The 20,769-nt window shown below is 52.5% G+C and overlaps 1 protein-coding gene across 4 annotated transcripts in view; it reads right to left on the bottom strand.

Moving 5' to 3' along the window:
• The window catches only part of C1H4orf50 (chromosome 1 C4orf50 homolog), a 109,163-nt gene extending 89,874 nt beyond the window's left edge, over window positions 1-19,289 (bottom strand). For all 4 annotated transcript variants that reach the window (XM_064488204.1, XM_064488196.1, XM_064488202.1 and 1 more), the window contains exons 1-4: window positions 17,106-19,289; window positions 13,335-13,733; window positions 9,098-9,236; window positions 4,199-4,786 (exon numbers count right to left, since the gene is read on the bottom strand). In XM_064488204.1, the coding sequence (XP_064344274.1) occupies window positions 4,199-4,786; window positions 9,098-9,236; window positions 13,335-13,630 (1,023 nt within the window). In that variant the 5' untranslated portion in view covers window positions 13,631-13,733; window positions 17,106-19,289. The remainder of the gene's footprint in view (window positions 1-4,198; window positions 4,787-9,097; window positions 9,237-13,334; window positions 13,734-17,105) is intronic.
• Window positions 19,290-20,769: the final 1,480 nt, after the last annotated feature.

Genomic DNA, 20,769 nt, shown 5'->3' on the forward strand with positions numbered 1-20,769 from the left:
GGAAGGAAGCACCCTGCCAACGCCTTGATCCTGGAGGACTGTTGTTTAAACCACACAGTTTGTGGGCCTCTGCTAGGGCAGCCCCAGGAAACCCCCGCAGTACGGAAGTCTCTATTTGCTCAGTAAGGAATTGAAGCACAGAAGTGACTAGCAAGGCTCCGGGCCCCACCAGCTGGGGGGACTCGGCCCTGCCTGTCTCCACCTGGGAGGACTGCCAACGTCTGGCTGCAGCAAGAAGCAGGTCTCCCTGGTGCCGAGCCCCCTGGGAGGGATCGTTAGCAAGGAGGTGGGAGCCTGCCTCCCAGAAGTGAGAGCAAGACACGCAAGAGACGCACAAACCACGAGGAAACGATGAAATGGACACTGACAGCCAAAGTGAGCCCTTGCTGACAGCACTCTCCCAGGGCGGCTCGCAGGCCGCCGTTTAAGATTGCTAAAAGCCAGAGTTGGCGACTGTCCTGTGACATTTTCTGCCGAAATGGTACCAGACATTTGTTCCGTCTTTAAAGGGCTTTGGCGTTCACTCTCATCGGGTTTTCGCTCTGACACACTCATAAGATAGCGAGGGCTGCTACCCCCTCACCCAGCACAATCCGCAGGGGCTCAAGGACGTCCCAAGTTCACAGGGGCACAGACGGGCTGGAACCCAGGCCCTGGGAGGCCAGAAGAGGGAATAGCACCCGAAGTACGCCAAGGAGGAGGCGGCGAGAACATACCCATCACTGACCACATGACTGCATGTTTGGGGGCTGAACTGAGTCCCCTGCAAGGTATGTTCAAGTCCAAACGGCCCACCCCACGACCAGTACCTGTGACCATGACCTTATTTGGAAATAGGGTCTCTGCAGATGTAAATTAAGGTGAGGTCATGCTGCAAATGGCATTATTTCATTTTTAATGGCTGAGTAATATTCCATTGTGTATATATACCACAACTTCTTTATCCAGTCACCTGTCAATGGACATTTAGGTGCTTCCACATCTTGGCTGTTGTAAACAGTGCTGCTATGAACACTGGGGTGCATGTATCTTTTCAAATTAGTTTTTTCCAGATATATGCCCAGGAGTGGGATTGCTGGATCATATGCTAACTCTATTTTTTTGTTTTTTAAGGAATCTCCATACTGTCTTCCACAGTGGCTGCACCAAATTATATTCCTACTAACAGTGTAAGAAGGGTAGAGAACAAGGAACTACATTCAATATCTTGTCATAACGTGTAATGAAAAAGAATATGAAAAAGAGTATACATGTGTAATCACTATGCTGTTCACCACTGAGGTCACCAGGCTGGGCCTCACCCACCTCACCTGCCCCCTGCAGGCTGACCTCTGACCTCTGAAACTAGGCAGCAGTTCCCAGCCCTTGGGCCAGGAGAACTACACCTGGGGATGGCCCTGCCCAGAAAGCCACTACAGTGCTCTGAGTCCCCCTCGGCCCATCACGGAGGAGTTAGTGACCACAGGCCCCGTCCACTCCGGGGCCCCGTCAGCCTATGTTTCCACCAGCACCTCCGCAGATCAGAGGAGACAAATCACAGTCACATTTAACCTTCTCCAGTCAAGGGTAAGCCCTGGGACAAACACACGAAAAGCCAAGATAGAGGAAACCATCCTGTAAGCAGTGTGGGTGAGTCTACCCAGCCTCCCACGGGATGAGGCGAGCCCAGGAAGAGACGATGGTGAAGAGGATGACGGGGACAGTGACAATGACGTGGCAGGAGCCAAACCTGGTTGGTCACTTACGGGTGCCAGGCACTGTGCTAAGAGCCCTCCCTGTACTTTCTCATCTCATCCTCATAATCACACTCAAGGCAAGTCTCAGTGTTGTTCCCACTTCACAGCTGGGAACACTGAGGCCAGAAATGTTTAGTAACCTGCCTGACGGTATCTCAGCTGGTAAGAGGCAGAGCCGTGCTGGAATCGACACTGCCTCTGTCCACTTCGGGTCCCACCTGTCACTTAAAGTGGGAGCATCTCACCCCTGTGTGCGTGGCTCCAGTGCTCAAGGATCAGCATTTTCTCTTCCACAGGCCCCTACACAGCAGCCCCTGCTTCCTCTGCTACTCAGCTGATGATGGGTTGGCTTCTCCCAATGCTAGAGGCAGAACTAGCTGGGAACCACACTTTATGGGCAATTTAAGGAGTTTCTGAGAGGATTTTGACCATGCACAGCAGCCTCCAGCAAAGTCTTGAAGGCACGGGCTCCATGTGAGCTGCCATCCTCCTGGGGCAGTGGGACTTTTCAATGATGAGGCGTGAAACATGGAGAAGGTCACAGATGCATGTGGACAAGGGGCTTGTAACTGATCGCACACAAGTTATCTAATGCCCCAGACTCCTCAAGAACCAGCTCTGCTCCAGCATCTCGAGGTAAGGGCAGCAGCCCTGATGCTTCAGAGCTGGGTGCCTGTGGTCAAGTCACCTAACCACCCAGAGCCCCGTTTCTCCATCTATTCAGTGGGATAACAGCACCTGGCTTGCAAGGCTGTTCTAAGGATTAAATGAGAGAACATGAAGTGTACAAAACGTCAGCAGCATCTCTGAAATATTTAGGTAACCACCCTTTTTCTCAGATAAAAGAAAGAGCAAGGGAAGATGGAGAGACTGGGACAATCAGGACTTAAGCCAACAGGCTGAATTAAAGTCTTATATGTAGGAAAATTACAGGATTAAGGATTCTAAACGACAATCTCCATCTCTACACAATTTATTTTCCAAAATTACAGTACGGTGCCAATATGAAATGCACACTGTTTTCCTTTTATCTGATGCATAAAACGGAGAAAGAAGGAACAGGGCTTGTAGAAATGACATTAGTAGGATGAAGCTCTAAACAGATAAAATGTGACCACAGATAAACTCATTATTAAAAGGGTCTAGGCAGGTACACTCCATTATCCTGAGAAAATGCAGAGCATTTAAATTTCCAGTTAATTTGAAATAGATTAGCCAGGTCCAAAGATAAATTTGATTTTTTTTTAAATGAGCAATCTTCTTTGGGGCTAAGGTGGTTCCCTGATTTTTCCTTAAATGTCAATTGACCCAGTAGGGAGTGGCAGGGATTGTGACCTCTTGGAGGGAGCTGAGTTAACTTTCTCTTGACAGGGAGGCAGCCTGCTGCAGGAGAAACGAAGCACTCTGGACTCACCTCCAATTTAGATTAAATTCCAGTTCCACCTCTTCCTAGCTGTGTGACAACAGGTCAGTGCACTGCCTCTCTGAGCCTCAGCCTCATTCTCTGAGGAGTGTGGTTACTAACAGTACCTGCTTCATGGTCTGCATGAGCATGAAATGAAATGATGCCTTTGAAAACATCAGAGGGTGCCAAACACACAGCAGGAGTATTTTAAAAGTAAGTTTTTGTTCTCCCATCAGTCAGATGAATAAATGTGTCCAGCCTGCCCTCGCCCCAGAGCTTAAGAAACTTGCTCAGGGTCACAGAAGTAGCAAATAGGAAAACCAGAAAAGGATCCAACCCTGCGTGCTCTCTACGGCACAGCCCTGGGGACCTCCTGTGTCCTGCTGCTGGGGCGGAGGCTACAGAACCCATCTGACCAGGGCCTGCCCTCAAGGGGTTCACAGTCTAAAGGAATGAGGATGCCCATACAGCACCACCACACTGGGGACCATCATCACCTTTGGAGCTGAGTTGGAGGCGGGAAAGTGTGGTTGCTCTCCCAGGGATGGGGTGGATCAGGGAAGAAGTCACCAGCACAGGACAGTTATGTAATACTGCACATGGAGGAGGGCATCTAGCAAGGGCCTGGCACAGGCAGGGACCCGCTAAATGTTGGACAGATGGACAGACAGGAGGGAACAGATGATGAGGGATGAAGGGTAGCTGGTTGGCTGCCCGGAGAATGGCTGGATGGAGAGATGGACAAGCAGATGGTGGGGTGAATGTGATGATGGAGTGTGGGTAGACAAGCGGGTGGACAGGTGGATGGGTGGGTGAATAGGGGGACAGATGGGCATTGAGGTGGCTGGGAGAGGTTTGGGTGGATGGTTACGGCTGGCTGGGTAGATGGGTGGATGGGTGAGCGGGTGGAATGAGGGACAGATGGATGGGCTGGTGGGTTGCGTGGGTGGATGAAGAGGACGACTGGGAAATGGAGTCCACGTCTTGACCAAGTGGCTGTACCAGAAAGTTACAGAAAAGCGGGAAATCACTCGTGCCCTGGGTCGCAGCCACTTACCAGGCTACCGTGACCAGCAGTGCTGAGCGCTCTCTCCCCGGGGGCCTGGGCTCCCAGCTCCTTTCGCAGGCGCCTGTTTTGCTGGGCGAGGTCCTCCACCTGGCCCTGCAGGCCGATCTCCGACAGCTGCAGCCCGTAGATGCTGCAGCGCAGCTCCTCCAGCTGCCCGCGGAGCCGGCGCTCGGTGGCGCGCTGCTCCCGCAGCCGGCGCGCCGCCTCGTCCCGCTCGCGCTCGTCGCGCTCGGCCCTCGCCCGCAGGGCGCGCAGCTCCGCGGCTTCTTCGGGGACGCCAGGGCGGCCGGCCGGGCCCGGTGGTAGTGGGCTGCCCGGGGCCGAGGCGTCCAGCTCGGCCAGCAGGAGGCCCGCGGCGCGGCAGAGGCGCCGCACGTCCAGCTCCAGCCGCTGCACCTGCGCCCGCAGGATGCGCTCCTGCCCGCGCACCAGGCGCAGCTGGCGCCGCTGGATCCGCCGGCAGCGCTCCAGGGCCGCCGCCTGCCGCCCCAGCGCCTCGTCCTTGCGCCGCAGCCGCTCCCGCAGCCGCCGCAGCCGCCACCGCTGCCGCCGGGCCGCGTGCTCCTTCTCTCGCACCTACAGGTTGGCGGTGGATGAGGGCGTCAGGAAGCCGGCCCGGGGACACCCTGGCATCCACACTGAGCCTGACCTTACTTTCAACTTCGGTCTTTCGTTCCGTGTGCTTTTTTTTTTTTTTTTTTTGCATAAATGTTTGCATTGAAACGTTGCTTCAAAATACAATTTATCTCTATGACTTTTCTGGCGCCCCCTTAAATTTTGCCCAGGAGGCGAGTGCCTCACTCACCTCACTCTAGTGGGGACCCTGCACACCCGTGAGCTACCTGAGTCCTTGTAAGTGTAATAGAAAAGAACAAATCTGACTCCGTATTAGATCTGTTCCTTTGGTTTTAAACCCTGTGCCCTGTTTTCTAGGCTTAGCCTTGCTGGCTCTGCACCTTTTGTAAAACAATGTTGCCTTTAGCCTGAAATATACAGGCGAGCCATTCTCAAGGCTCTGATCTTTAAGGATATTAACACTTTTGCAATTATATAAAGATAACAAGTTGCAGAATAGAAAATAACGTTTGCTTTGTAAGAGGTTTTACAGGGATGCCATGACCTGACCCACGTGGACAGCTACAAGAACAAAGAACTCCTACAGCAAGAAGTTTGCAACAACCAACACACCCCCTCCCCTTTTTGTAGTATAAAATAAGCCTTAATTCTGACTTGGGCAGCATGGTTCTCCAAGACATTAGTCTGCCATCCTCTCAGTCTGCTGGCTTTCCAAATAAAGTCGTTTTTCCTTGCCCCAACACCTCATCTCCTGATATACTGGCCTGTCGTGGGGTGAGCAGAACACTTGATAACAAGGAAACTGCGCAGCAGGCAGGATCGGGATCGGCTGGTGCACTCTGGGAGGGCGGCGCCAGTGGTTCCAATACCGAATACCCTCACACCAGTTTGTAAAGAGCTGCCACCTGGAACCTCCTGAGTGTCCCCACTTTCAATCCAGAACTTCCCAGACCTCTCCATTTCCCCATGCGTAAACGGCTAATGCCTGACCCAGTAAGGGTCAGCAGACCATGACTTCTGGTTGGTGAGACAGGCCCACGGGTGTCACAGCAGCTGTTGCTTACTGTGAACGCACCCCGTGGAGCTACTCAGAAGTGACTTGAATAATGTTACACGGCTAAAAGTCACCGAACCTCCATGCGTGTGATTCAAGGTTTTTTTCTCTTTCCACTTCACCCCCTGCCTGGGGGGAGTACACATCTCTCTGCTTTTATATCTTCCCTTCTCCCCACCCAGGAGCTGTGGGCTGGACTGGGGTGATCCACCCACTGCAGAGAAGGGCATCCCTGCCTAATTTTCAGAATTAATTTATACAAATGAGTGGAACTGCCTCCATGTTAAGCTCTCCTTCAATTGCTAGTGCCTGCCGCTGCTGCTCGGTCATGGACATGAAAGCTTGCAGAAGACGAAGCAAACAAGCACTGTGTGTCTGTTAGTCCCACACTCTGAATTTATCCCTCCCCCACCCTTTCCCATGTGGTAACCAAAGTTTGTTTTCTATGTCCATGTGTCTGTTTCTGGTCTGTAAATAGAATTTGTATCATTTTTTTTTTTAGATTCCACAGTACTATATATAAAACAGATAAACAACAAGGACCTACTGTATAGCACAAAGAATTATATTCAATACCTTGTAATAACCTGCAATGGAAAAGAATCTGAAAAGAAAAGATATATATGTAGTATGTGTATAACTGAATTGCTTTGCTGTACACCTGAAACTCACATTGTAAATTACTACATTTCAATTAAAAAACATTAAAAAAAAAACCACAATCAGGAGCAAACATGAAAGAGGGGACTCGGGAGCCACTTGGAAGGCTTTGTTGGACAGTGTGTATTGGCGTGGGGTTGGGGTGGGGCACATAGGGCAGATATAATTGGTGTTAGATCCCTGCGAGGAGAATTGCTCAGGGTCTGCCCAAAGGTGTGACTCCCGGAATTGGTGATGCTCAGCACGTGGAGGGGTCTGCCTTTATCACCTTTCAGGAAGCCACAGGTCACCACAGAAACGAGGCGTCTTTGTAGGCAACTGCAAATATTGATGACAACAGGGCAAAATTGCCATTTGGCAAATATCGGGTGCGAAGCGCAGAGTTCATGCAGTCCTACAAAACTGGCTCCGAAATACCAATAACTCTGGTGAGAGATTTAGGGTTAGAGGTCTGGGCTGGTTGAACAGCCCCCTCACCACTCTGAGCCTCTGCCCCTCATCTGGAAATAGGGTTTCATGACAAGACATTCCCAGGAACATACGGATTACGTAAGAACGCAATAAAGAGATGCATATGGGCATCAGGACTGCAGGTGCTGCAGTGCCTTGAGTTCCCTGACAGCATCCCCCTTGCTTGTCACCCTCATCCTCTGTCTCCCCATCACACTGTGAACCTCTCGTGATTGCAAGTCTGTGTCTTTTCACCCGGGAAATCCTACATGTATATAAAGCATGACTCAAAAAATATTTATTACGAGATTTGCCACAGAGATGACACTCTTAAGGGTGGGACCCCACATAACATCACTGTATCTCGGACACTGATGATGATACTGTGAACTAAGTATCATCTTAGTTCTTTTTGGGACACTGATGATGATACTCTTCATCAGTATCTTTTTGGGACACTGATGATGATACTGTGAACTAAGCAGAAATGAGCTTGATTTTCTGTACTGGAAATTCCATGTAAAGGGAGAAAATGTCACCTGCACATCTCCCTGACATCTCACAGACTCATTTCAATTCAATTAAACTTCTTATCTTTCCACGCTCCACTTCTATCCTATTAAATAGCTGATCTGGTATTTTTCAAATTTTTTGGACTGCTTCCCACAGTCAGAAACACATTTTAAGACCATACACCATTATACACATGCACATGTGGACAACCGAAACAGACGTTTCACCAAACAGCATTCCCCTTGGTATGTGGCGCCCTTCTACACTTCCTAGTTGATTTCCATTTTTAAATACTGACTGTGAATTATGGAACTGATTGCACAACCCACTGACAAGAGTCAGCCTGCAATTTGAGGATCGTTGTGCTGCACCGTAAATAGCAATTTACTGAAACACGATGACTCCTGGGATCTTTGGGTACTGGTGCAGGCATGAAGCTGCCTGCCAAGTCGGCAGTATTTCCTAGACATGCCTCCCCTTCCGCCGTCGTCACCTCTCCCCTGGAAGGCGTCAATAAAGACTGACATGAAAGCAGCTAGTGTTGTGTCAGTGCCTTCTGTTGTGAGTGTTGTACATCGTTAACTCACTTACACAGCCATTTAAGGGAGTTGGTACTGTATCATTCTCATTTCACAGATGAGGAAACTGAGGCCCAGAGAGGTTAAGTCACTTGGCCTAGGTTACACAGCTAGTGAGTGACAGCGCTGGAGTTTGGCTCCAGGCATCTGCTTCTAGAACCTGCCTCCTTAACCAGCCACTTCCTCTCTGACAGCACTCTGACTTGGCCCTCTTCCCCCCACCACCACCACCTCCACTATCTCTTCACCATGCAATTACGTGAGATCCCCCAAATCTTGACTTTGAGCCTCTCCTGCTAAGGTTCCCCTACGTCCTACTCTACCTGGCTTCCAGAATTCAGTTCATGCCGTGGCCCTGGCGATCTGTCCTCCCGGGACCTCTTCTGCCTCACCAACTCCCTCTGCCCAGCACACCCTCTGCCCTGGTCCCAGTATGCTCTTCCACACCTCTGTGCTTTGCCCCAGCTCTTATCTATCCTCAAAAGCCCTTCCCGCAAAGCCCAATTCACATGGCCCGGTTCTCTGTAGCCTTCCATCCACAAGCACACGCACACTGTGCCTGCATGTCCCTCGTGTCACCCAGCATCCAGTCTGGGAGTGACTTGTTTCCTATCTGTGTCCCCACCAGCAAGCCAGCTCCTCAGTCATCTCATTGTCCTCGGGCCAGAGTTGGCACGCCTGATGTCAGGCACCAGTTGGACAGAAAGGAACCTCTGCTCAGAGCCCCCAGCGAATGCACAGCCCTGCAGTCCGCTCAGAGTGCCCTCTGTTGCCAGGGATCCTGGTCAGAGCCCTGTGGGGCAAGCAGGGCAAGATGGGGACCCCATTTTACAGATGGGGCAGCTGAGGCCCAGGGAGGCCACGTGACTCTGCCCCAGGTCCAGCAGCCCTGGCTTGCACTGTTAGAATGAGGACCCCTCTCACCCCTCCTGGCTGGGGTCTCGCAGGCCTGCCCTGCTGTCTGTTTCGTGGTAGCCGCTGCCACGTCCGAACGTCTGGGGAGGCTCTGCTGGGACAAGAAGCAAGTGCTGGGAAGAAGGTGGAGGGACTGCGTACCTGGCTGGCGAGCTCCCCCTGCAGCGCCTCCAGCTTCTCCTGGGCCCGGACAGAGGCGCTTCTCTCCTGGAACACGTGGCCGCTCAGCTGGTCCACTTTCTGGAGAAGTTTCCTCTCCGACAGCTCCAGCTCCTGAATTCTGCAGCATTGAAGCAGGAAGGCGCTTACTCAGGATGCTATAAACATGGCCTGAGGTTTTCACAGATGCCAGAGTCAACCTTTTTTTTTTCTTCTGTTATTTGGCCAATTGGATATTCTGACAACATGGCATTTTGTAAAACATTCATCCATGTCTTTTAAAAGATGATCTAAAATAATTCAGAGACCTCTTTTGAATAATAAGGCACCAGACTTCAGGAATCTTAACAGCGACCTCACCCCTAAATCAGTAATCCCATCTTTGGGTCATACCAGCAAAGAACTGAGCCTGAACCAAACATCTGCGCTGTCTCACTGAATCCTCGCATTCTCAGCCTGCAGGTGGGTTCCCTTCCCCTTACTTCACATACGAGGAAACGAGGAAACGGAGGATCAGAGAGGCTGGGCAACTTGCCTAAGGTCACACAGCATTATAGAGTCCAGGCTGCCTGCCTCCCAAACTCACGATTTAGCCCTGTGTTCTGCTGCCTCCCATTTGAGCTACATTCTTGCAAATCTCTTCTAAGGAAACAATTGAAACGCAGAGGAAGGTTTCTGCAAGTAAAAGAATTCATCTCTGAATTATTTACAAAATTGAGAGGTTGGAAGTCACCTAACTGTTAGGAATGGCTAAGCCACCTGAAGACCTTCTTATCCTTAGAAAGTGATGGAAGCTGGAGGGAACAGCTGCCTACTGGTCTACTGAGGCCTTAACTGGGCTCATTCACCACTATGACCCTCAGTATCTTCATCTGTAAAATAAAGGTAATTGCACCTGGTTCAGAAGGCTCCTGTGATGATTAAATAAAATGATACACTGTTACTAATAAGGCCAAGAGTCCCCTCTCTACTCTCCTTTTGAGTCCCTGGGAGAGAGTCTCTAAAGTGACAGAAGGGAGTGTGCCCTCTTGTGGAGATTCAAATCAAGTTCCTTCCAAACTGAACCGGGGAGTGGCCCCGTGTTAATCCTTCAGAGACTTGGGAGGAGCACCTTCCGACTGATTATAAAATAGGCTGATATCTGAATGGGAAAAGACAAGTCTCTCTTCTCAGATTTTCAGACCAAGCTGAAACATCAAGTCTGAGACAATATTGAATTCTGGTGTGATCTCTATTCTTAAACTAAGCAGAAAATGACTCATTTCCCTGGAACCTAGGAATGCTCCCTGAACATGCACAAGAAACTATAGATGTGAAAGTAAAGATCTTGAGATGGAGGAGATGATCTTGGATTATCTGCGTGGGCCTCACTGCAATTTACGACTGTCCTTATGAGAGGCAGAGGGAGATCTGACACAGAAGGAGAGGGCATGTGATCCACCGAAGCAAGATGCTGCACACTGCTGGCCTGAAGATGGGAGGGGCCAGAAGCCAAGGAACGCAGCTGTAGATGCTGGAAAAGGCAGACACAGATTTCCCCTCCAGCCTCTGGAGAGAGCACAGCCCTCTGCATAGCGTGATTGTAGTCCAGTGAGGCTGCTTTAGAACTTCTGCCTCCAGAAAAGGAAGGAAATGAATGTGCACTCCTTTTAGGCCCTAAGTTTGTAGCAATTTATCTTAAAAGCCACAGGAAAGCAATGCACTCGCTAATAAGAACTAGACAACTAAGTACCATTTTTTTTCACTGATTAATGACAAGTGAAAAAGAATCTATTACATACAGAGCTGCAGAGAGTGCTCTGAACTAGGAGACTCCATCGGGGAGCACCTACCAGGGTAAATCAGGGCCTCATGGCTGCAGGGACCGCTGCAGGGCAGGCTGCCTGGGGTCGAGTCCCAGTGCCCCACGTGGCTGAGTGTGTGACCATGAAGTCACTTCACGAGCCAGCACCTTGACTTTCCCATCTAGAAATTGAGGCTAACGCTATTACTTCGTTTTCAGTATTTTTAAAAGGCTTGTCTGTTAAATACGGGTCAAGCTATCATTATTAATTTTGTTGCATTTAGATGAGAAATTAATTCGCAACAACGATACTGCGGGTGAAGGTGGGAGTGGGGTTCTCTTTCTCAGATTTCTAACAATGCTGTTGCATTCATTTTGCAATAAATATTTTTAAATTTTAACTCTTTCACTGAGGTGAAATCCAATGGACACTACCAACCTTTCACTGTACGCAAACAAGACCACACTTGTGGTGAAATTAGCCTAAAATCTGTACTCACAATTGTGCATTCAGACCCTGGCTTCAGTGACCCTGAATAATATATTTTGTCCACCCAGCCTCAGTTTCCTCTTCTGGAAAAGGGGATCGTATCATGCTGTGTGTCATAGGGTCCCAGGGAACAATGAGGGGGGCCTAGGTGGGAGGGCAGCACTGAACCCTGTTATAAGCCTTAACCCCTTTTTGTCCCACCCCTGCCACAGTTTCGGCCTCCCCTTCAGGAGCCCCACTTCTGCAGGATGGCGCATTCCCCGCTTCAGAGAACGGAGGACACAGCTCCCATTTCCCCCTCCAGGATGGCCTCAGCCCAGGCCCCAGCCACAGCAGCCCCTCCTCCTCACCACTCATGGTCCCCCCGGGCTGTCTGTCTCTCCCTTACATGGAGGGGTCTCCTACCCATCTTTCCCAGGCCTGGTGACCTTCTGGTTTTCATTGCCATGTACAACCATGTGTGGGTTATACTGTTCTCTCTCCAGGGCTGGGGCCCCGCCTTCCTCCGCTTTCAACTCCCAGGACTTATATTACGGGCTGCATATGTCCCACTTAAATACATATGTTGAAGTCCTAACCCCAGTTCCTCTAGCAGGTGACTGTATTTGAAGACAGGGTCTTCACAAAGGTAATTAAGTTAAAATGAGATCATTAGGGCGGGCCCTAATCCAACACAGCTGCTGTCCTTCTAAGAGGGGAGGTTAGGGCACAGGCGGGCACAGAGCAAGCCGGTGTGAAGACACGGACAGAAGGCAGACAACGTCGAGCCCAGGAGAGAGGTCTCAGAAGGAACCAGCCCTGTCCACGCCTTGGTCTTGGACGTCGAGCCTCCAGGATGGTGAGAAAACAAATGTCCGTCGTTTAAGCCCCTCAGTCTGTGGGGGTTTTGTTCTGGCAGCCCTAGAGGACTCGCACGACGGTGTGTGACACTTGGGAGGTAAGTGCAGGTCGTATGGTGAACCAGTGAATGGATGGCTGGGTGGGTGAATGGACAATCACGCAGACTGATACACACAGTAACAAAAGAATGTTTCTGATACGTGAATTTCCTCACGTGAAAAGTTTTACAAAGAGGAGAAAAAAAGGAAAGCTCATGTAAATACACATTGGATGACTTGCCTTTATTAAAATGAAGGAAAATACCAAAAAAAAAAAAAAAAAAAAGGTGAAGGCCCAGATAAATCCAAGACACATGGCTGCTGGGAGATCGGTAAACCTGTCCACCCCGAGCCATAACGCTACTGCATTTCCATGCTGGGCTTCTCCTTTGACATACAGGCAAGGCCCCACCTCATTCTGCTGGCCTAGGTATCAAAAAAGATCCCGGGCTTTGGACAAAGACCTGGATTCAAATGCCCTGGACCATGTCGGTTCCATCAGGGAGACAGAGTGCACGCCAGGGGGTTCAGCAGTGAGAATCAAACACAGGGAATCTGCCTCACAGATGACAGAAGAGCTGAGAGGCCAGACAGAGGTGACAGGTGACCCAGGATTAGCTCCTGCTGGGAGCCACTTCTTCCCCTCGGGCTGGAAGGACACGCAGAGAGGAGGTGGTGATACTGGGGTCCAGGAGCAGGACCACAGAGGAAGCTGAAAGCACGACTGGATTGCAGCCCTGGTTGGAGACATCACCCGGTGCAGAAGAGAGGGGACAGTACCCTGGCTTCTCCCTTCCTCCTCCCTTCTGTGCCTCCCACTGGCTGGACCCAACTGGAAGCCAGCAAGCAAGGGAGCCTGGGAAACAGGCTCAGCCCCTGTGACACAGAGCGGAGGACAGGAAAGACAGAGAGGGCACTGAGGGCCAGGGACTGTGACGGGCAGCTTATGTACCATAGGTTCGCCTGCAGCCCCGGCCGTAGAAACGATTCAACCCACCATTCTAACACGATCCTGACACCCCAGGACGTGTTACGTGCGCAAGGAAGAGGTCCAAATGGCATATTTACCTGCTCCTCAGCCCAGACTCTGACATCACGTACTTGTCTACGGCTGCCAACAACTTCTGCTCAGAGGATTCCAGCTGCTTCCTGAGCCTTCCCGTATGGAGGTCTGGGCTTCGGGCTACTCCTTCTGGAAGACATCCCTGCTCCTCGTCGCTATCGTCTGCGTCCTGGAAGATCCAGGACGTGTCAATCTTCACATCAACGTTCATTACATCAAACCCATCGCTGCTGGGGGCTCTGACAATGTAGCTGAAACTTTTTTCAGTCCGTCCTTTAGCCATTGGCTCCATCCCATACATAGTTCATGGACCAAGACTTAATACAATTGAGTGAGTTTGCAACACAGACCTTCTGGAGATTTCGAGGTGGCTGCAATGCCTTCAGATTGCGCAGGAAAATATCCTTTGAGGAGGGCAAGAACAGTGGATTATTTATGAGTGGGGGACTCGGGTTTCACCTGCACAAACGTCATACAATATGAATGAGAGCCTCTCGTTTTACAAGCAGCATGCCAGCACTCACCCCAAGTGGAAGAGTCACTTAGAATGAAAAATGTCACAATATGTACAAAGAGGGAAGATGAGATTTCCCGGCAGGACCACCCGCGTGTCCTACGTTCTCGGCAGCGACGCGCAGGCTTTCGCCCTGGAACGGATGGAGTTCTAACCCCCTCTCTGCGTGCAGCGAACGTTTACCACAGGCCTGGACTTCTCTAAGGGAAGAGAAAGGGGAACTAGCCTGGCACTGGGTCACCTCACCTTATCTAGTCCAGTCCTCCTGGAAGCCCTATGAGGTGGCCGTTGTCATAACCATTTTACAGGTGATGAAACAGGGGTTCTGGAAGGTGTCCCCGGCCCCACAGATGGGAAGTGGCAGAGTTAGGATTCAAATCCTGGTCTGAACCAAAAATCGAGGGGTCAGGAATGAACTAAGACTGCAAACAGGAGGAAACACATCCCACAGCGGGGGTAGGCAGGAGGGACTCTGAGGCCGGGTAGATGGCCTTGGAATCACAGCTGGCTGGGGTGGGCAGAAGGCTTCTCCAGGCAGGAGGAGCCTCAGAACCAAAGCCCCAGGGCAGAGTCAGGCAAGGCGAAGGGAGTGGGGCGGTCGGGTTGGGCTCACCCAGGGCACATACCGAAGGGGGAAATGAAGACCCAGGACAGAAGGTGGCTTGGGGCTGTATCCCCGTGGGCTTTGAGCTCCGGGATGTGGGCTGTGGCATCTCTTTTGGGGCAGTAGGGGGTCCTGGAGTGTTTAGAGCCAGGGAGGGGCCTGATCAGATATTACTTTGAGGCTGGAGCACGGTAGAGGTGCAGGAGCCAGAGCCGAGGCAACTGGCCATGGAGGAGGAGCCAGTGCAATAAATTGGCCTGGTGCAGAGTGGTGCAGGGACAAACAGAAGTGGAAACGAAGAGACTTCATTCTCCCTGTTAGACATTATGGAAGAGACTCGCCCTGCCCTTTCCTTAGAGCATTTACTTTGGAAAACGTAGTTCTTTCCTAATCTCTTTGAAATATCTGCAAATCCTTTGAAAAGCTAAAGAAGACTTTTGCAGGTTTTCTGACCCAGGAATGTCTTTCTGAGTGTCCTGGGAACCATCTCTTTGGAATGTAAACATCCATGGAAAACAAAAGCCTATCTCCCAGTTTCCGTGGGAGGGGAGGATCCCAATTTTGTGGTCCTCTGGCTCCAAGCTGCAAAATTACCTCCTGTCATAAAGATAGGAGAAACTGAAATTCCCATTTTCCTTTATAGAAAAATTAATACACACAAAGGGTCACCCCAATGGCCCGGTGGCTTTCAGGTGACCTGTGTGTCACAAATGGTGCAGCCAAGTTCTCTTATTTGAGAACAAATTGTAGTGTATCACAAGGACCGGTACGAATGCCCTGGCTAATCATGGGTGAGATTCCTTTCCGTCTTTGCAAATCTCTAGGCGGATGGCCTGTGATGCACATTGCATTCTGGTTTGATGCTCATTAGATAATGAAACTGTTATCTTTCTTGTCTACCTTTGGGGAGAGGTTGTCTGGGTTGGGGGAAGATTGTGTCTTCAAGTCTATTTCCCTGATAGTGGCCACGGGGTAGGGTGGCTCAGGGGGCAACAGACACAGAGTGGTCAGAGGCAGCAGGGTGGGGACTGGCTCAGAGGGGGTGCATGGGGCAGCTCAGATCTCAGGCACTTCCCAGATGGAATCCTGGCCAAATCACTTAACCAATCATAAAAGGGCAGGGGGGTAAAAATAACACCAAGGTCAACAGCTGCTGGGGGGTCGGTGAGCTGCCGCGGGCAAAGCACTCTGGCTGCAGCGGGCAGGCTGTTCGGAGGTGGGCAGAGGCAACGCCATGCGGTTCCAGGTTGCCTGCCCGGGCCGTGTGCAGCTCTGCCTCTTCCGTGCTGAGATCTCAGACAGTTACGGCCCTCAGGAAATGAGGCAAACGGCAGCCCCCTCCCTGCCGTCCTGCGTCACTTGGCTCTCAAGGGCCGGGTCCTGTGTCTGGCGCGGTGAGCCCCCAGGGATGACCGCCACCAGGCGCATCCTCCAGGAGGAGGGTTGACTGACGGCTGATGGCGGCAGAGGGGCCACCTGGAAGACCACTGCCAGACCTGCAAGGAGGGGGAAGCAGGGATTCTAGCCCCTTTGATGGGAGGAGCCGGAGGGAAGGCGCATGCTCCCTCCTCCCTCCGGGACAGGCCAAGGGCATCTGAGCCCCGGGGCCTCTGCCTGGGGACGGGTCTTCAGACTCTTTTTGGATAAGTAACTAGTCTGTGGGGTTCATCTGAAACGAGCCTTCAGGCTCTGAGGGAGAAGGATGGGAAAGGCCTGCCCGTGGATTATCACCCCTGCAGGCTTCTCAGGGCTGGAGACCTGGGGAAGGGGACACGTGGCCGCCCGGAGCAGGTGTAAGGACAGGGCCTTGCACCCTCAGCACCTCAGTGAGGTGAGGTTCTTCAAGGCTGAGGGGGGTCACAGGAAGGACGCAGAACCTGGCCGAGAGCGGGGCTCTGGGGCCACTTAAGGTGTGATGGCAGCCCCAGAGAGATGACAGGGGGAGGTGGGGAGGAAGGTAGGAGGGGAGAGGGGGGAAGGGAGGGGCGAGGGAGGTAGGGGAGGGAGGGGGAGGGGGAAGGAGTGAGGGGAGGGGTGAAGGGTGAGGGGAGGGGTGAAGGGTGAGGGGTGAGTTGGGAGGGGAGGAGAGGGGTGAGGAGTGAAAGGTGGAGGGGAAGGGTGAAGAGAGGAGGGGAGGGGGAGGAGGGGGAGGGTGGGGAAGGGGAGGAGTGAGGGCGGGGGGGGGGGAGGGGAGGAAGTGAGGATGAGGAGCCGGGAACAGCTCAGAGCCAGAGAGTAGCATCACCGGTTAGGAAGTCAGCCCGAGTTCCCTTCATCCCTCTGGTAGCTCTGTGAGGAGGGTGGGGGTCAAGGGTGGCCCCAGCCCCACTTTCCGTGAGAAAGGGCCAGTTCAGCTGAGCCTGCAGCTCTTCTCCCCTGGAAACCACACCTGCCTGGGAGCTGACTGCGTCACTAGGCAACAGCCTCAACCTCTGCCCTGAGCGGTGAGCTGGCCTGGGCACCCCACGCTGTGGGGGACGCATCAGTGCGTGAGCTCACGTCTGGTGGGCCGCCGGGGGTACAGTGGCTCCTGTGACCAGGCCTGTCCCTTGCCGAAACCTTGGAAGCCATGCCTGGGGCTGCCACAAGAAATACTGGCTCCTACTGGGGACTTTGGGTTTCTAAGCTGGGGCAGCCCCCGCACCCACTCCCTCACACCTGAGCATCTCCAGGGGGCTGGATGGTCTCCGCTGAGGACGACTCCCACAGCGATGCACTGATGCTGCCTGCCGCGCCTCCTGCCAGTGTCTGAGAGTCTTGTGGGTCTAACTGTCCAGCTGCGCCCCACGAGACCTCTTGTGAGGTGGGCATGGGGACTATCACCCCATTCCACAGATGAAGATATTAAGACTTGGAGCGGCAAGTACTTGGCCGGCGTCCACTGCAGGGAAGTAGCTGTCTGAAAGTGGACCCGGATGGGTCTGTTTTCTAAGCCACCGCCATTCGCATCCCATTGTCTGAGTGGGAGGGCAGAGTGGACAGACGTCGGGCAGGAGGGCATGAGGACCACGCTCCTACCACAGGGAGAGGATGAACACTTTGTGTTGTGGGAACAGCTTCCCAGAGACCTTCAAGTGCCTCCCAGATTTCTGCCTGCGGAGTCAGCAAAGCAAGGCTTCCTTGTGCTTCTTGGGCCCAGAGAAAGCAGGTGTGCTTTTCATTTTCACTGACTGCGTGGTTCCACGTTCCCAGTGCTACCTGGAGGCTCAGATGCCTCCTTTTTTGAAGCCAAGACATCAGTTCATTTGCTTTTGGTTACCAAATGTGGGAAAGTCATGGGGGCTGGTGTGGCGGTGCTTTGGGTTTAGATTTTAAAAGAGAACGGTCACTTCTCATCTGTCTCGGGTGCATGTTTGCATAGAGCCCCATAATCTTTTGGTTTGGTCTGGACATCCCTCCCCATCTGGCTGGGTGCCCCTTCTGCACTGAGCTCCACGTCCTTCTTCATCCTTGGATTTGTCCTTCTGAGAACTGTCAGCTTTTCTGTTGGATTCCCTCCTCCCTTGATTCCTTCGGGCCTGAATTTCAGTCATTTTCATCTTCCCATGGGTTTTTCTCACTAGAATTGCTTCTGCAGCCCAACAAACACAGAGCAGTGAATCTTCCCATCCTTGGGATCAATCCATCTTTGCCTTTGGCTTCTTCTTCCGACTGACGCAGCTATCCTTTCCTTCACATTCACTACCTTCTATTTCACTTGATCTATTTTGATTCCAAAAGTCTTGCTTCCAAAAGGTTGGGGGAGGACAGTCGTATGCCCAGGCGCCTTCCCCTGACGATGCTCCCGCACCCAACTGCTCACCCTAGAATAACAACAGCAACAATAAGTAAAAAAGTAACTTCTGTTCTCCGGGGTTCCCTCCTGGGATGGACTCCCACCAGCTGGTGTCCTGCCCTCCTTGGCGGCTGCGCCCCATTTGTTCTTCTGGGAGGCTTGGTTCAGAGGCCAGTCTCCTGAGATCAGGAAGGACTGCCTCCTTCTCCGTGGCTGTGAGACAGGGGAGCTGGTCTCAGACTGCTGCAGAAGGAGCCTCATTCCCCGCAGGTGCTCCAGGGGTCATTCCACAGCCCAGCATTCCTTCCTTGCCGGCCCCTTGCAAATTACAACCCAGATGCAAGACAGCGTGGTCTAAAAGGGGGTGTGTGTCCACTTCTCAGTCCTCGTTGTACATGGCCCCAGGCACAGTCAGGCTCTGGGCCATTCACGGTGTCACCCCCACAAGAGTGAGGGAGCCCAGGGCTTCTCCCGTGTAAATCTGAGGTCCTGGGGTCCACCTTCCACAGTGGGTGAGGCTCCAGCCCTCTCTCTCTGGCCGCCAGCTGCCAAATCCAGCTGCACACGGATCTGGAGGGTTTTGATGACGGGCTTGACTTTGGGTTCAGATTGCAGGACGTTTGCAAGTCACTCTGGCTGACAGACCCCAGGATGCACAGGGCACAGTTCGTGGAGACATATGTACATAGTCAGTGTCTAGCCAGGCACGCACACCCTGGCCAGGGGAGGCATGCCATGCGGGGACAAGGATGCAGACCTGTCCCCAGACAGTGCAGTGGCTTTCCACTCATTCAGTTTCTAGTAATTGCACTTGGTTTCCTGGTGTTCAGGTCTCTGCCCCTTGGGCTCTTGAAGGTGCCACAGTGGGGACTCGGAGGTGGCCCTGAGCTTGACAAATTCCCCATTGCCCCTGCAGAGCTCCCACAGCTCAGCCCAGCCAGAGATCCTAAGTGTGCCTCTTTGAGCTGTCATCAAGTATCCATGAATTCTGGTTTCAGTCTCTGGGCTTGGAATAGCTTGTTTTGCTGCTGAATTTTGGTTTGAACAGGGTGGGGGTTGCCATAGGACTCAGTTTATTCCATAAACTCTTTTTCTATCCTGGAAAATTAAAAAATAATTGGAAATGACACAAGAACCAAGGGTTAAAATGGTTGGAGAAGCCCCTGGCTTATCTGCCCTCACCTGTCCCCATCACTGTCCTGACCTCTCCAGCTGAGCCCACAGAGTGACCTCCCCAGACAATCCAGGGAAAGAGGAAACAGGTTCAGATCACCCATCCTCCGGCACCCACCCTGCAACCTCCAGTCTGATGAGCCCTGTGGTCATTCCTTTATTTGCTGCACTAGCACCGAATGAATGTCGACCATGTGCCAAGTGCTGTCCTAGGACCGGGGCACCGAGGATCCAAGAAAAGCCCCCGTGTGCAGGGGTCAGGCTCAGAATGTCCACAAGGATATCAGTCAAGCATGGGAGCTCAGCCTGGGGGTCTGGGTGGCCAGTGGGCTGCGGTCACCCCCAGAGCACACAGGGCCCTCACTTGGGCTGAATTCAGGGGCTGATCTCAACACCTCAGGCCATGATGGGCACTCAGAACTGGGAGAACTGGGGAGGGGCTGGGTGCCAGAGCAGGAACTCAGGATGAGACACGCAGGGCCCAATGACCAGAGCAGGACCAGCCTGCATCAAAGCCAGACATGGGGCCAAGGGCGGGGGGAGGGGCAAGGCAGGGCGCTTGGGCCCTTTGTACAAGCTTCTGGGGCATTTTGTATGCAGCTCATGGACTTGCCCGCCAGCCCGCAGCTCCTGCAGACCCCTGACCCTACAGGCCTACTCCGGTCTGGACCCTATGGCGAATTTACTGGCCCACAGCCAATACAGCCAAAATACAAAGAACCTTTGGGGAAAAAAATAACCCCCCTCTCAAGATCAAACACAACAGGGGACACAAGGTCCCTACTGTCCATTCTTAGTCACAGGCAGCTCCCTGATCTTTCTCCCGGGGTGGACCTCGCCGGGGACCCCCAGTGATGCCCAGGGAGCCTGAAGCTGAGCGGTCCCCCACAAGGCCACCTTCCCCGGTGCCCCATCTCTCAAGGAACGTTCCAGTCAGAGCTGGGAGGAAATCTCATTTTTTAGAAAAATCATCATTTTGACCAGTGAAGGTGAAAGGATACCCACCCGAGTGCTCGGCTCACGGAAGTCATCAAGGCCACAGAATGAATGCTAGTGAGAAAAACAAAAAAAGGAACAAAAACTATAACATAAGACCAAAAGAAAATGAGGAGGGGGGAAAAAGAAAAGAAAAGAAGATGTGAGATATGAGGTATGGAACTCAGTGACAGCATCGCACAAGAGCGCGGCACGGGGGTCGGGCTCGGAAAGAAGCGTGGGATGTGCGCGGGCTTTGGGGGCTGGTTCACCTGAGAAGCCGACCCCGCGGAGCTCCACACCCCGGGCGGGTCCACCCCTACACCCTGCCCAAACATCCGGCTAACGCAGACGGGGGCATGTACGCGGCGGACCGGGCTGTTTTGGTGTTGAGGTGTG

Source organism: Camelus dromedarius, chromosome 1 (genome assembly GCF_036321535.1).
Source record: "Camelus dromedarius isolate mCamDro1 chromosome 1, mCamDro1.pat, whole genome shotgun sequence".
Taxonomy (NCBI): Eukaryota; Metazoa; Chordata; class Mammalia; order Artiodactyla; family Camelidae; genus Camelus; species Camelus dromedarius.